General features: G+C 32.3%; 1 protein-coding gene across 1 annotated transcript in view; it reads right to left on the bottom strand.

Annotated features, from left to right (window-relative positions):
* The window catches only part of LOC129219347 (transcription factor CP2-like protein 1), an 84,039-nt gene that overhangs the window by 57,042 nt on the left and 9,573 nt on the right, over window positions 1-17,424 (bottom strand). Inside the window, exons 2-3 of the mRNA XM_054853709.1 lie at window positions 13,987-14,123; window positions 2,892-2,948 (exon numbers count right to left, since the gene is read on the bottom strand). Coding sequence (XP_054709684.1) covers window positions 2,892-2,948; window positions 13,987-14,123 — 194 coding nt within the window. The remainder of the gene's footprint in view (window positions 1-2,891; window positions 2,949-13,986; window positions 14,124-17,424) is intronic.

Genomic DNA, 17,424 nt, shown 5'->3' with positions numbered 1-17,424 from the left:
CTCGCGGTTAAGTGTCCAAGTACTAAAAAGGAAGAAATGAAATTAAAATGTAAAGAATGAGTTGACGTGCTTTAAACATCTTGATATAAATGATTCAAGCACAAAAAGAAATAAAAGTTTAACAATGATGAACTTTGAATTTAGATTCAATATGTAAATGATGCAAACTCTTACAGGAAAAATCTAGTAATTCATCGATATGATTGTTTTTATCAATCAAAACGTAATTAAAATTCGTGATGTTTGGAAAGCGTGTGCCACTGTTCTTTGGTGGGAGGAGGAGGGGGCATCTCAAATCTGAGTAAAGTGAACTCTATTTTTAATTACTCATAGTGTAAAATGTGTACTTTACTAAAAACGGATAAAAGTGCAAATTAAGGTGCAGTTTTACTCATACTTCAAGAAGATGCTAGCTGTCGCTAGCTACTAGAACAATGAGCACCCGGAGTCGAACTGTTAATGTGAACCTATATTTGGTTTAACAGGAGTTTCTACAATAGGCTACATTTTATTATGTATGCGTAGGTAGAAAAGAAAAGAGTTCGCTATAAAATTGAGCAATTTATTGATCTTGAAATGTTTAAAAAGCACAACCACGGAAAAATATGTTAATACAAAACAGTATTCATTCTTTTTAAAAAGCATGAAACATTCAACATGTGTGTAGCTAATCATTTTAGTACTTAAAAGAAAATTATTTACTAATATTAGACGGATAACACAAGCAATTATCCGTTAAATATTAGTAAATAATTTTCCTTACAAAAATTTAACTTTTCTAGTTGCTATATTTGGATAATCACATGTAAAGTGCTCACTCATTCACCATTACCATCCCCAAGTTGTCTTAAAAATTGCACTAAGTTTCAAAAACAGCGGACATTTAAGCCAACATATTCGCAAAAGGATTCGCCCTTATGTGGGACAATCAAACCTGTGGTTCTAGTGTTAGTGTCTAATTCTTATCTTTAGACATTCACTGATCTCTTTTGGATTTGTTTTTTGCGATGCTCAAACATGACCAAAACGATAATAGATTCAAAACCAGGGGAATGGTATTATGGCAAGAATGTATTATGTTGCTTTAAGGAAGAGTGTTGATTGACATTCAATATAATATTTGTCATTTTATTACGCTTAGGAAGTAAGTTCCGTAATTGCGAAGAAGTAAAGATTATTATATATATATATATATATATATATATATATATATATATATATATATATATATATATATATATATATAATAACCGGTGATTATACACAATTACCAATAAACTTAGTAAATGTGATCAATTATTCAATATTTATCACATTTTCCAGTTTAATTATACAACCCCGATTCGTGATGGATAATGTAATAAATTTGAAGAATTCTGTACAGTAACGAGTGTTTAAATCCAAAAAAAAAAAAAAAAAAAAACATCCACACTAACAATTACTTTTGCAATTAAAACAAGGTTTCATATCTACCTAAGATTACAAAAACATTTCATTCAAAAAAAGTAATAAAATTGGTTTTGCTTTACTTACTTTGCTTTAATTAAATATCTTAGAACAAAAAAATTAAATGATATATCATAAGTAATTTAATCGGAAGCGTCATTACGGGAGGAGACGGAGGAAACGGTCCACTCCAGATTATACCTTTCAGGGGGGGGGGGGGATGAAACTCAAAATAGTCAGTTTATAAAAAAAATAAATAATTTTGCAATTCTGATAAATTTTCCTAAAAAATCTTAAAGTGCTTAATTTATCGACTTTTAAAGAAAATTGATTACAGAATGAAAATTATTGCGAGGGCAGTATTATAAAATGCGTTCATAATTTTACTTGTCTTTTAATGTAATTTTCGATTTACCGCATAAATTTAAATCTATTTCTTACAATTGTATGAACTTCATGTTTGCATATATTTTTTTGAGTGTTCAGGCGGGGGGGGGGGGGGGGGGGTACTACAACGCAATTTTTGGACGTGCGTGAATCTGGCTATGAGGTACAGATATGAAATCAAATTGAATTTACTTTTTCTTTCTTTCTTTTTTTCTTTTTTAATGCGGATTGCTGCTCTTTTCAATTTTAATTCAGGTTTTGTTTTTAAATTATGCGATATAAATATAAAATTATACTTAGAACTTAAAAATGGGTTTCAATTCGAAAAGAATGACAACCTTCGATGGCGATAATCCTGCCAAAGCAGAAGCGGTAGAACCTTGTTCTGACTCAAGTCGGTAAGTTCTGATTCAAAAGCGACGTGAATGTTTCTGTGAATTTTCACATCTTGAACCTAAAATACGGTTACAAGCGTTTCTTATCTATAAAGTAAATTTCCTGTTATTTTTTAACGCTTACATTACCACACGCAACACTAAAACCCCAAAAATACATGTTTAAAAAAGTTTTTCTTGCAATAGTTAGGAGTAGATCAACAAACCCAATTGAGACAGTGAGAAGCAAAGGGATGCAAGTGCCATGTTTAAAATTTGGAGGTACAAATGGTAGACGAAGCTCTCCTCTATTTTGGAAAAGAGATAGTACTAGTAGCCCTGGTGGGTGCTGCTATACAGCATGCTCTCGTAACACTTTTCAATGAAAGCTTACGTAGGACCGGAACTTTAAACGTGTTTTACTCAAAACTTGAAAATGTCCACTTATATCCCTTTGCTTTTCACTGCCTCAATTCTGAATGCGATGGTAAAAATGCGCTTCAAATACGAACTCATTATTTTTACGGCAAATAAAATTTTCACTTTCAGTGTATTGGCATACAATGGACAAAATACCACGCATTATAAAAGCTGCAATTTATTTTTATTATAAAAGAAAAAGCTAACTTAAATTTAAAAAAAAATAAAATAAAATAAAATAAATAAAACAAAAAATATTCAAACCTGTTTTTTGTGTCTTCTTTTCTCGACGAGATTTCAGGAACAGCAAATACAGATGAGCTGTGGAAAAAAATGAAATCTTATTATTTAAAACCATATCATACATATTTCTAAGGTACATAGGATTTTCTATTCAGTATTGCCAGAAATTCGATTTAAACTTTAAACTTGTTTTCTTCATAAATCGGTTTTCTACCTTACCCATAACCAATTCATTTATCGCTATCTTGATAAAAAAACCTATATAAATAAATAAAAAACGGGTTGTTGTTAAACATTTCTAGACAGTAAACACCAGCAGAGAAACAGAATTGCCCCCGAGTAAAATTTCAGCACGTAAAAAACTGGTTGCTGAAGTGATTACTCCGGTGAGTAGGGGGGGGGGGGGCAAGTTCATCCTCTTTTTACGTCATACCCTTCATATTTCTTGGCAGAAATTTATTCTTTTTTCAAGGGGCCTAAAGAAGGATAAGTACGCTCTTGTACCAGGAGAAAATATTAAACAATGTCGAAATGTTTCTTTTAAACTTGGGTAATGAATTAAGCTTCTTTTTATTAGGAACATAAAAAGGGGTAAGTTCTTTTTCCTGGAAAAAGTATTTAAACTGATGTAAACTTATGTATACCTTCAATGTGTGGAACAAGATAGTAAGACAATACTTTTCTTTTCTTTAAGAAAAATTACTTCTAAACTTTATATTTAGTATTTCTATACTTTAGGAAAATTAGAATGGGGAAAAATGGTGATTTGGGAAAAGCTAATAAAGGAAACTATTATATTAAGTTAGCGATTAGTCACAATTTACATGTATCTGTATTTGAATAATGCGCATAAACGAATGGATATTTGTTTGAAGCACCTCGACATTTGCAATAATACTTTGTTAGAATCTTTTGATTTTCAATTCTGTATCGTTCAGAGGGAAGGGGACTTTTTTAAGCAAGTTGACGGTACTTTTGTTCTGCATGTTTTATGGTAAACAAACGATGTTTCTTGCAAAAATAATTTTAACTGTTGAATTTACGTATAGGCTCAGTGAGGGGGTCAAAATTCCTCGGAATCCTTTATACCCATCTTTACAGGTACGTTTCCCAGACGACCTGGTTCTCAAACAAAATCCGGCCAGTTGACTTCAAGTCCCCGTCAAAGATAAATTTCTGTCCAAAAAGGCAAAAAATAATTAACTGTGAAGGATTACTTAGGATAATTACGTTGTCATTTGTAACATTCACGAGCAAATCGATGTTAATTTTACTTGTCAGAGTTTTTCAAGATCAAAACCAAAAACGACTTTCTAAAATATGTCCCAGCCAATAAAAGTATATGTCAATATTGTTAAAATTATTATTCCTCATTCAAAGTGTTTCTTCTTATTCAAATACCTTATAAATTACATGTAATTAAAACATTTTATTTCTTACATGTATGTACATGTAAGAAATAAAATGTTTAAATTTATCTGCTTGCGTCATTTATTATGATCCGTGGCGTAGGTTCATAATTAGTCATCATTTAATCATAGCATTGAGAATGAACTATCATCTAAAACACTCTAAAAAACAGCCAAGGGTGCGTCGTACCCTTTAGAATAGTCGCCACGGGCATTCCAGTGTCCCGATTGAACACTTCAGAAATCTGGCAAGCTTCTGATAGGTTTTTTTTTTAATTTAAACATAAGGCTTGGATGCTCCTTCCCCACCAGAAGATAAACTTAGGCTGCGCTAGTGCGTATAAATATGTATTAGGATCAACTTTAATACTTCAATTAATAATTCTTTGCTATCTTCTGGTTCGTATCATGCACACAAAAGATAAAATATCTATAAAAGAAGCTAATAATTGAATACATTAAATGGCAAAACGACTTGAATTGAAAAAAAAAAAAAACTTTGATAGAAAACTTATTTTTTTGTATTTACTAACTTAGTGGGCGCATTTGCTTCGGATCAACTTCATTGAAACTTACAAATATTTATGTTTTAAGCTACGGTATTCGTTATTCTTACAACATCTTCTAGGCATAAAGAAAGACAACAATATTAAATGGAAAGTTGTTTTAAATGCTAAATTTTACTGCGCAGTAAAAATCGTAGCAGTAGTTCAAGGGTATCCAACGTCTGCCTGAAACCATGTTCTACTTCTTTAATAATATTTTATTACCGAGAACTACCATGATGAAGATCTCTTTATTGTGCTTGTCTGTCCGTAAAATTTCTTATCAATTATATGATGTAATTTCTTATTGAGAATATGATATAATATTTGTTTTTGTTTTATTTTTGTCTTTTTTCTGCGTATTTATTGCCTTTGGAGTATTAAAAGTCATTGTTTAACGAGACAAGTAACTTATGTCGCCGGCAATTTCATAATAGATAAATAAAATAAAAGCTCTGCAGAGAAAACACGAAAATATATTGTAGTGGTAGAAAATGGTACACGAAAGCAGTTTTTTTTTAAGCAAAAACATCTTCAATGTGTGACGATAAAGGTCTAGCGTGCAAGAAGTCGAAGGACAATTTTGCGTCTCGTAGAAAGCTTTAATGCTCTATGATCATTGTATATTTAGGTTTAGTGCTTCATAGGGTTACACACCCCTCCCATCATCTTTTATAATGCCACTGAACTCTGTTCATAGTTCAAAGTTTCATTATTGTTACAGTTATTAGGTTTCCTTTATTAGTAGCACTAGAGTATCTAAAATTTTTTGGAGGAGGCGGGGGGGGGGGGGGGGTCAAAACAGTTTTTACATATATATTAACTACGGAATTTGGATTGGCGATTCTGAAAGTTTTAGAGTTATATTTCGTTCAAAAAATATTGATTATTTTCTTTTTTTTGCGCAAATTTGACTAGACCCACTACTTTTAAGCGAGCGTCGTTCCTCTACTTTCCGCTTACAGTTGAACATTTTTCCTGCTTTTCGTCCAAAATTTTGAACAAAATGATTGAAAGCAACAAAACTCATTCCGACACCGAAAATGCTGTACATAAATTGGGAGAAAAAACCGACCACTAACTGAAGATAAATTTGCGCACGATGCTATATCAGGTAATATATTGCTTTCATTCAGGGGTTTTCAACCGGTGGTACGTGTACCCCACGGTCTAAGCGAAAATCTGTTAAGGGTATCCCGTTATCCATTTAACTGCCGAAAAGCCTACATAGATATGTTGATACTTCTAGAGTTCCATTGCGCGTCAAAGTTTTATTAATATCGTGTGATCCTACAGAAAAGCAAAAGCTTTGCAATACTTTGATTAACTTCTGAACTGTTATTGAAAAAAAAAAAAAAAAAAAAAAAAACATACACACACACATAGGGACGCTCGAACTTAAATTTTTGGGAGGACGGAAATTCCCTATTTGCCAAATGGAACTCCAAATTTTGCCGAATGACAAAATTGTTATACACACCTTAGTACATCTCTTGAAAAGGACGTTCATGTCCCCAAATTTGCAGAATCATCACACAAATTTGATACTGAATAAGAGATTTTTTTTTGAGGACACAGAGACCTTCTATAACCTCCTATCGGGTCCCCTAAACACACAGAGAGAGAGAAAAAACAAGTGGACATAGTTAAAACGTATTTTCTCGGCTTTATGAAACTTTAGCGAGATGATTCGCGAGAAGAGGGGTTTTCAAGTTAAACTTACTTAGAGAGATAAAGTGATTATAGAAAAAAGGTATTTGTTGCGGATGGTTGACAGCTTTATTTGACCAACCTAGAGCCAAAAGTTCAAAACTTTTGTTACAAAAGAAAAAAAAGCAGTGTTTTCGCTAGTTATTCCTAGAAAGTTTTAAATTTTGTCTCATGATTAAAAAGTTTAATAACATACGCAATAAAATAACATATTTTCGTTTTATCCTAATTGTTTTATCCCATTACGTAATTAAACTTTAACTGATATAACATTTTCTTCTATACTTAAGTTTTTGTTGGGGGTACCCATAATTAATGATACGCAAAAAAGGGCACGTGGGTTGAAAATTATTGAGGACTCCTGCCTTAATTCCTTCTATCTGTAAGAGTAATATTTATAGATGAATAGAATGACCGCAAGAGATACCGGGTCCTCTCCAAATAATGTCCAGTTTTCAAGGGTGTAAAAGGGGAGGTCAATAACAAGAAGTGATACCTCGCATTTTGGTTGAAATATAAACATTTAAAAATATATTTATGAAATGTAATGTGACAAAGAGAGAGGAGGGTGGAAAGTGAAATGTGACACTTTATGACAAAGGAGAGAGGGGTTAAATATGCTGAAAATGAGTGGGACATCATTGTATGGACAGCCTCCCTAACATGAAAAGTGATGCTTATAAATACGACGTAATCTGGTTTGGGTGCGCAAAGAGAACTTAACAGAAAGACGGTTGTTTTGGTAAATCTATAGATAGATTAGAGGGCAATGAACTAGCGCCTAATATATATATATATATATATATATATATATATATATATATATATATATATATATATATATCTTTTAACGAATTTCTAAGTGGTCAAGTTTGCCGGTGAATTTATTATGATAACGTCTGTTTCATAGGGAAAATAACCTAACACCGCTTTAGTAAAGCGTTTTGAGGTAACAGTGGACCTCATTTCAAAGGTATTACATACTAGCAAATTTAAATAAATCCAGCAGCAATAAAGCAGTTTATATTAACCCTTAGCTGGTGAGGTGAGATACCTTACACCCTAGAAGAATTAGATATTCAAGCGTTTCGTGGTATTCATTTCATGGCCTTCTATGCATAGTGTGGCTCTGCTAAGTTGAGTTATGATCTAGACAATGTTTACCTCTTTTTGAGGCAATACGTAGAGAGGGACAGTTGATACTGTGTTGAGCTTAAATTCTTTTGTAGTAGTTTTGCAAAAGTATTCCAACTCAAATCCGAGCCAATAACGTTTCAATTTTCGACTGACTGCCTTAAAAAGAGGTCAAGGTCAAAGCTAAGCTTATCCGAGCCCCACTATGTGTCACTTACGGTACTGTTTATGTTGTATTTACGTAAAAAGAAATGGAAATAAAAGGAACTAAAACTGGTGGAATGCGTAAGATACATAATGCTGGGGTAAAATTCACAGCTCCAAAAAGTGCATCAAATATCTTAAATGTTATTAAATTGAATCTAATATACCCGATACTACTAAAATAATTTCTGAAATAAAAAATCACGAAGATTATTCATTCCATAAAATCTTATTAGATTTTTCAAAAGGATTTAATATCTAAAATAAGCAAATTAGGTTTGGTTTCCAATAAATAGTTTTAAAAAAACAACAAAATTTGCTGCATGAAGCTTTCTTTTCGTAGCTTTAAAATATTTCTCCTCTAACGAAAATGTCTGTGTTAAAGTTTTGTGTTTAAATTTTATGCTAAAATCATCAATATACAAATGAATTTACACATTCATCAAGCAACGTTTATCAGGTGTAAATGAATGCGAAAGATTTGATTTCGTTTATTCAAAATATTCCTGGATTCATCAGTGTTTCAATTTCAAGTGTTCATTATTGACACAACTTACGATTACCGTATCGGGAAAAAGTTCGCAACCAGGTAATTTGAGAAGTGTGCAACAAATCAATTATTTTGTTCTAACTACTCATTATGAGTTTATAAGGATTATATAACGGGCCATCTTTTCTTTACCAACATAAAAAACTTCACTTATTTAATTTTGAAAAGCTGTATTTCTAAAAAAAAAAGATGATAATTCAGTACTTTATGACGTTATATTGGATAACATTCATTGGGGTAGAGTGAGTAGTCACTACTATCCACCGTTCAGTGGACTCAGTTTTTTCAAGAAATCAAGTTTTTTGTGATCAAAATATTTTTTCTTCTGGAATCAAAAGCACGTTATCTTCATTGTAATACTGTATATTTCTTAGAATGAGGCGGGCAGAGTACCATAATAAAAACAGTTTTTGATTATTTTGTTTGGATTACCATCATATAACGAGGCGTTAGTGTCAAAACCGAATTCAAAAGAAGTTTTATCTTTCAAATTGAACTCGGAAATGGAATACAGCCGAACCTTATAGAAACAAACTCAAAAGGATCTTTAAAATCAATTCGTCTTTTCCGTGGTTCGGTTTATCAGAAATTAAATGAACAAGAAACAAAAGCGCGAAGGGATCTCAACTGTACTCTGTCTTAGCAGTATTTCATTTTTAGCGCGTTCGAATCAACGAGGTCCGACTGTGTATAACTCTAACGGAAAGCTAGTCCAAATTAGTGTATTGGAAAGCGAATGCAAACAAATGTAACGAAAAGGGAATCGAAACTAATGGCAGGGGAGCTAATGGTGCTAAATGGAGATTTATTCGACTGTCGTGAGGACCTAATAGATTTTGTAGTTTAGATTATAAAAAGAGTAAAATGTCGTATAATGTTCACTTTTCATTGGTGATGAAAGCGCTTACAGAGTTTTAAAAATGCGGAAAAGAAAGAAAAAAGTTACGAGGCGTATACAAGTAAAGCTTGACTACGGAGAGAAGGCGAATGACCTTAAAGCGGAAACATCATTTGTAACATTTATGATAGAATCAGCCAGAAAGCGCAGAATAGTAAAAGGCGCATTGTCGCTGATCCTATCTAATACAAAATAACAAACAACCTATTAAAGCTTGACCACGAACAGACCTTGAAGTGAAAGCATCATTTTGTATCATTTGTAATAGGTAGAATCAGCCAGAAAGCACAGAGTAGTAAAATATGTTCTCACTGATCCTATCTATTACAAAATAATAACAACCTACTACAAATGATACAAATGCTAGTTCTGCTTCAAGGACATCCGCCATCTCTCCATGGTCAAGCTTTACAAATGATAAATTTGTTTATAAGTCATCCACCATCTTTCCGTGGTCAAGCTTTATCATCTCCTGACAGACAGACTTTATTAATAATAGGTGCGAAAGATCATGAGAGAATCTACCGCCTGAGAAGTTCTCAGAAGTCGGCCATTGCCGAGTACTCTCTTGCGATCGTGCACCAAAAACTAAATTACTTTCAGCAGATCTTAATGATTTCGTTTGAATGAAAAACAGAAATTGAATTCATTTCTGACTGATTAAAGTTTTTGCAATCAATGATTTCAGCCAGGGCTTGAAATTTGTTTTATTTCTTTTGAAATGTCGTTTTTATCTTTTAGACGTTCTATGTTGTATAGTGGTTGTACTCCATGTTCCTAAAAGTTAAAGTGTTGCGTACATTTTTATCAAGTTTCCATTTTTGCTTCTATACTATGTATCAAATCAGATGAAAACTAATAAATCGTAATATTTTAAAAGTTATAGCAGGATATCATCAAAAAAGGCATGGGCAAAAGTCAAAAATTGAATTATCTATGCTGTGGAGAAATGTGGTAAGTTAAAATTTACCGTGTAAAAAGTTGTAATGTTAAAAAAGGAAAAAAAACTGTTTTAAAGGAGAAAAAATTAAAGACTTATTCTAAATTAGTTGATTTAAATATTTCAAGTTCATTTAAACAAATTACATCCCAACCCCGCAACACGACCTAAAGGCACTTTCCCACTTACCGATACAGCAACGATAAATCGTGCACGATTGTCATTATCCGATATCGGCGCAAGCAAAATGCACTAACATATGCTACGCACTTTTCCACCTACCGATTCGATGCCGATTGTGTCGTCTCCGTTAAGCCGATATCGTTTGTCGGACAATTTGTGTCGGAACGCACCCGTCATTCCTTTTGCATCGGCTCGGTAACCACTTGTCCGTTCACTTTTTTTTTGAAGGATAGTTGGCGCGCAAGTTTGATGCCTGTGTCCTGTGTGAATTCATAAAACGTCTTTGCCTGTGGAACAAGCATTATGTATTTTTTTTAAAAAAACTACAGGGAAAATCCGTGGGAAGAATTGTTTGGATTTCTGGATGACGAATTCCCCATACTTTTTAATGCATATATTGGAGCGTACCATATTAACTTTGGAAAAAAAGAAAAAATATATTAATAAAAACAAAGACTAGATTTTAATATGTGTGGTAAGAACAGTACTTTTGAGAGTATTCATTCAAAATTTTCATTTTCCTGGTTTGTTGCATTCCAGGGAAAAAATGCTACCTTAAAATGCTGTAAAAGCACTTATTTTTTCGATCCCGTCGTAATAGCGATAATTGAAGCCTCGCAATATTTTTCAATTTTATTTATCTAGTAAGAGTTTATACTGTTCATAGAAAATTCGCGAAACTTTAAGTTTGCAAAATCACGAATATTTTCCTTCTCGCAAAATGTTATGACTCCCCAAAACAATTATTTTTCGTTAGTTTAATTTTATTTTAGTTTTTTGAACTTAACTTTTGTAATGCTCATTTCTAAATGTATACCCTGAAAGCAAAAGAGAGAAAGGAAACATTACTTACTAAAATCTATCCCCTAAAAAATTTAACAATATTCCCCTTCAAAAGTTTTTCTTCTTGCATCACTAGTCCTCAGTAACAGTTTTCATCATAGTCAGGAGGCTCTATTTACTGTTATGTATTTTGTGAAACTAAATGTTCTTTAAATAGAATATTTAGTTTCCTCTCAGATGATAGACTTCTGATAGCAGTTACCAATTCTCAATCGTCACTAATCCGGAGTCTCCCTCCCTCCCCCCCCCCCCGACTCTTATTTTTTGCAAAAACTTGCTCAAATTTTCGTTTGAAGACGTTTGTTTCGTTTCATTTTCTGGAGACCGTGTGCGGTTTATAGGACCTCAAAGCCCCCCCCCCACGATCCTCATATCCTTACCAAAACTGATTTTTTTTTTTTAAATTTGAAATTCGAAAAACTTTCAGGAGAAGATCTCCCGATCTCTGGAACTCTGTTCTACTTTTTTTCTGACATCAGCCCCAAAAGACATTTTAAAATTATTTTCTTAGAATTTGAAAACTTTTTGTGCATTCCTTTCCGTCAAAGTGATAAATTGCGCATAAAGAATCTGAGAGCAAAACTTAGGACAGTAGCCAGGGGAAGCACCGTCTGCCCGGTGACTTTTTTTTTTGCTTCCTCTAAGCAAATATTTAAGGGGGAAAAAATACACCTTCGCTATATTAAATTGCGTGAGATTTTTAAAATTTATTTATTTTTAGCCTCTGGAAAAAATGAATGAAACAAAACTATTCTGATTATGTTTTCGAACTAACACATTGGTCCCGAAATGTGTATTAAATCGCCTTCAATAAACCTGGCTTTAAAATATCATGCACCCAGTGTCGTCTCTTTATTAGTTTTCTTTTCCTGCGGAGGTAAGCATAGTAAAAGTTAAATTGCGCAGCCATTATGGTACACGTGCGAGCTCTCCGCTGTCTCGAAATGAAGTGCGCCGGGAAATAACATGTTTGGAGAAACGGCATCGGTGTAGTGGAAAAACAATGCAATAGACGACACGATAAACGTACTTGTCGTTGCATTATTTACCGGCCGATTCAGTCGTTATCGTGTCGTTAAGTGGGAAAGCGCCCTAAGATCCCCTTGCCACGATTGGATCATGAGACTCTATCTACCAATTACAAAGCTAATAGATCTAATGCCAAACCACTGCAAAATGAAATAAGCATTCTTGATTGCTCAGTAGCGGTTCTTTAATTTATACAAACAACGCTCGACACTTTTACATTAGTAAGAAAAAGGTATTACTACGTGGAGAGTCGACAAAGGGGACTATTAATTCAGTGCAATACAGTAAATTTGCACAATGAAATTTAGCCATGTATTACGTACAATAAGCAATATAGAATAATTTATAAACGATATTCCATGAAGCAGAAACTGAATAAGAAAAATGGAGGAAGTTTTATTTATTTTTCGCTTTGTAGTTAATATAGTTACACAGCGTAGCTGTTTAAGATAGCAAATAAAAATATAATAATAGCAGAGATAAGATATTTAAGATAGCAGGATAAGAATAGTAGTAATCTAGATTATTCCCGGTTAAAGAACATCTACTCGCCAAGAGCTTGCATTGTAAAAGAAGCAACATGACCAGAGGCGAAGCGACAAATTTTAAATTTTCCATGAAGGACAAGGTGAGACAACTACTGATTCAGGCATTATATTAAATTTATCCAATATATAAATCCCTTATCAGACCCTTATCATTTCTTCACTGTGTCACTAAAAATGATAAAGTTTAAAATCCAATACAGTTACTCTCAAGTTGGTTTTAGTACCTAGTAAGGGAATGTGAGGCAAAGTAAAATAGTTAACTTCCTTTTTTTCAAAACGAAAAAATTGGAAATTTGATTTGAAAATAACGCTACATATAAAGAAAGAACAATGTATTTAAAAATAAAACTTGCTTTAGAATATTGCTAATTTTTGGCACTAAATTTGCACCTTCAGAAAAAAGTGGAAATTTTTTACTCTTTTTTTTCATGGGGCAAAGTGAAAAATTAAATATTTTTCGAATAAAATATTTTCTATTTGTTATTTAAAAAACAATTTGGTAACATGAATGAGTAAATAAAAAAATGAATGAAGAAATGAATAGATAATTAGTTTATTCATTTATTCGTTTCTATACTATATGTCGAAAAATAAATGATTGAATAAAATAGTAAATGAATGAGAAAGTGAGTTATTAAAAGAAGGAATGTTAATAAATTAATAAATAAATGAATTCGTAAGTGATTTAATAAGTAGTTGAATAAGCAAGCAGAATAACCTATTTCATTACGCCCCATTCACTTTGCCCCGCATGCACTTGACTAATTGTAAAAAACATTTAAAATAAAAATAAGTTTAATAAAAAATAAATAAATACTGCAACGAATATTAATGAGTTTCATTGAAATTTTAAAATGAGAATTACAAGAACTTTTTAATTTTTTAGTTACAAAATTAGTTTTTGACTTATTGCAAAATGAGTATTACTCGTAAATTTTGAAAATGGCTTGCATTATCACACGCTTTAATCTTCACAGGTAACTTTTTCCTGACTATAAAAGACTACATAAGCCACTACATGGTTAAAATGCTACCAGATAGGTGGCGCTGAAAACAAAGCAAATATTTCATCATTTCACTTTGCCCCACAATCCCCTATTTGATTTCAGTATTATCTCAATACCTTATATTACTTGAGGAAGTGCAGAGATCAACCTCCAACCCAGACAAACTCCGATCGAAATCAACCGATAAAACATCATGAACTTCATCTGGTACGCACCACTGATTTGATGATGACATTCCTTCCAGAAAGGAAATCTATAGAAAAAAAAAAACAACAAAATCATACACTTGGAAGCAGTTTTACGCAATTCAGAAGTTATTGAAAAATTTACATACTTAAAAGGCTTTTTTTCACTTTCTTACTCTTAAAGTTTCAAATAAACTTATAGTGTATCGATTTTGAAGTGTATATTTGATGCAATGAAATACAATTTTAAAGTGTACACTACATACTTGAAAATTTCAAATATGTATATTGCCGCAAGCAGGGTTATACGTGAGCCTAAATTCCACCCCATCCTTTTTTTTCAATTCCTATCTTTTTGATTAAATTTATTTCTGCCTTGTAAGTTTAGTTTTTCACCCCTTTTTACTAAACACTAATTTCATTTGAACATAGAAAAACCTTTGGTAGTTTTTGGAAGAAAGGAAAAATTCCATAACTGATTTGACGAATTTAAACACATTTGTTGCTGGGGGAAAAACGTTGATGAAGATATTATATTGTGGTGAATGTGACATCAATGATCCAGATTTCAAGCATGTAACTGATGATCAAATGGTAAACGAAGATCGAAGAATTAGGTAAGAGATGAAAGCGATTGATGAAAAAATGATTAACCACAACGTAGCTTTAGCTCTCTCTCACACGGTAAAGGCTATATTCAGTATTTAGAGGAATTTCACATCACTTTATGATAAAATAGTGCTGAAAAACTTCAAACCCTAGTAAAAGTGTTTTAATGTCAAAACACAAATATTTGGCTAGGGTATTTAGTAGTAGAAATGAGGTAAAGGCAAGTTATTTTCTCTTAATTACTTAATATTATTAACTATAAACAACAAAAGGTAGCCGTTACAAACACAAATTATCATTGTTTAAACATACATTCATATTTATGCCTAATGCTTACAAAATAAATGATAAACCTTAATGAAAGCAATATGTTTAATGCAAAAGGGGAAAAGAAGCTCTTACCATTTTTTGTGTCATATTGTGAAGATAAGGTAAAAGTAATTCGTATGCGTAACAGACTAACATTTGATCCATAATAGAGAAAAAAAACGAATTAACTGCACCAATTGAAAAACATTTTTTTTTTTTTTTGAATTTTAAGTCACTGGTAAAATAAAACGGACATATCTTATGTACTATAAAGCAGCACTGTATAACTTTCGAGCTTGCGACACAGGACCTGCATGCCACCCAAATTTATCAATATTATTCGCTCTTAGTCGGATTGGTACCCTTACATTTGATACCTCTGAAATTCACGGTTTAATATATTTTAAAAAGCATTCCATATATACCATCCCAACCAAATAAGTTCTTGATATTCAATTCAAAAAACTAGTATATAAATTTAAAAAAAAGAGAGATAAATACGTTAACAACCATCTAAAGAGGTCTGATGTGTAAAAGCGAGAAGCTGTCGTTGGCACGCAAAACCTAGCAACGTGAAGGGAAAAAAAGGGGGGGGGGTTTGGACTCAACGCAGCTTTCTTGCACTGGATTCCATGCAATGCCGAAACACGTGTTAGCAATTTTATCAAACATTTTAGAATTTTTAATATTTATTTTCAATCTAGTTATAGATAATTATAAACATAGGCAAACATTGCATAAAAATTTACTCCTATTTATAGGATACAAAAGAGTGATCTTCTTTAATGTTGATTGTGTCACTGATGTGTCTAGAAACATAGTGATGTAATGATGATATGACTTATTTCTAAGGCTTCATTAAATTTTGATAGTTGATTCCACGCATCATAAGATAGTTATCAATTATGCATCGACATTTTCGTACAGGCCCGTGTCCAGATTTTCATAAAGGGAAGAGTTTTTAAGCTTCCACATCCTTATCCGAAGGGGGAGGGAGGCGGAGAGTTCAGTCTCTGAATAACTTCAGTTTTACATTAAATTTCCGATCCCAGTATGGCATTTATAGACCTGTAAGGACTGCTGTAACAACTCAAAAGAAGAATTCTGGCTGCACAAGAAACAGCACTATTCCTTCATTTTACACAGGGGCGTTGCCGGGGGGGGGGGAGGGAGAAGGGACACCTGTTGGCTCGGGTCAGAGCCAGAAGGGGGCCCAATATTTTTAAAACTGAGGGTGAAATATACGGGTAAACAATAGGGAGGGGGCCCAGAAAAGTCATTTGTGACGGGCCTTTAATTTCTGTGCACATCCCTGATTTTACATCTTCATTTTAATCAAACCTTGTTTGTTTCTTTTTAATCAAATCTGTTTACTAAGCGGTATATTGCAATAACTATTAAAAACTGTCCACAAATTCTTTTAAAATGTAGAATGTATACAGGCTTCCCTCGTATAACACGGTACCAAATTTGCGATTATTATAACACGGTTTCGATATTACACAGTACTTAACTTTAATTTATAATTACTCGGTTTTAACACGAATTTTAAAAGAAGGAATTTCATTTTTGTTCAATATACTTAAAAAATATATGATAACAACTGCAATAAGTTTTTTTTTTTTTTGGTTTTATGAAACTTTTACGAAACATTATCTGTCTTGGGCTCAAAAGTTTGGTTTCCCCGTGTAACACTATCTTTTAACCTTTAAATACATACTTTATTTTTCTCATCAGTGTTCTAAAAGTAAAAAGATGATTATTGTTTTTTTTCCAATTCATTGTAAGAAAATAACATTAGGATTAAACGTAAGCAAAATTTGGCAAACGATAAATAAAACATGTAGTCGAAACAAAATATGAAATAATATATATATATATATATATATATATATATATATATATATATATATATATATATATATATATATATATATATATATATATAATAATTCTCATTTATTTTATTTTATATTTTATTTTGTTGTTGTTGCTCAGACGAACTTTATTGCTATAGAAAAGCTCAGATTTTTTTTCTAATAGAATGCGTCTTGTTCTTAGTAAAGAAAATTGATAAAGTTTTTTCATGTGGTGCATAACAATTTTAATTTGAGGTATGTAAAATAATTAAGTTTTGTCGTTTATAAGAATTCTTATTTTTAAATCAGTGGGTCTTTGCATGTTCTGGTTGCCAGTTTTCGTTTGTATGTTCTATTGAGCCGAAATTCCAGCTGTTATAAAATTTGCACCTTACGGTTTCGATGTAGCACGGTACACATTCCTTGATTTACTTTATTTTATGGTCTCGTATAACAAGGTTTCGATATAACACGGAACGAAACAACCGTGTTATACGAGGGATACCCGTATCAGGTTTTATATTCTGAAATAATGCTTCATTAACTAAACAAGAAAGAGCTTATTGCAAATGCCAGACGCAAATTACATTAA

This window comes from Uloborus diversus, chromosome 3, assembly GCF_026930045.1.
Source record: "Uloborus diversus isolate 005 chromosome 3, Udiv.v.3.1, whole genome shotgun sequence".
Lineage (NCBI taxonomy): Eukaryota > Metazoa > Arthropoda > Arachnida > Araneae > Uloboridae > Uloborus > Uloborus diversus.
This window is presented reverse-complemented; position numbering and strand designations above follow the sequence as displayed.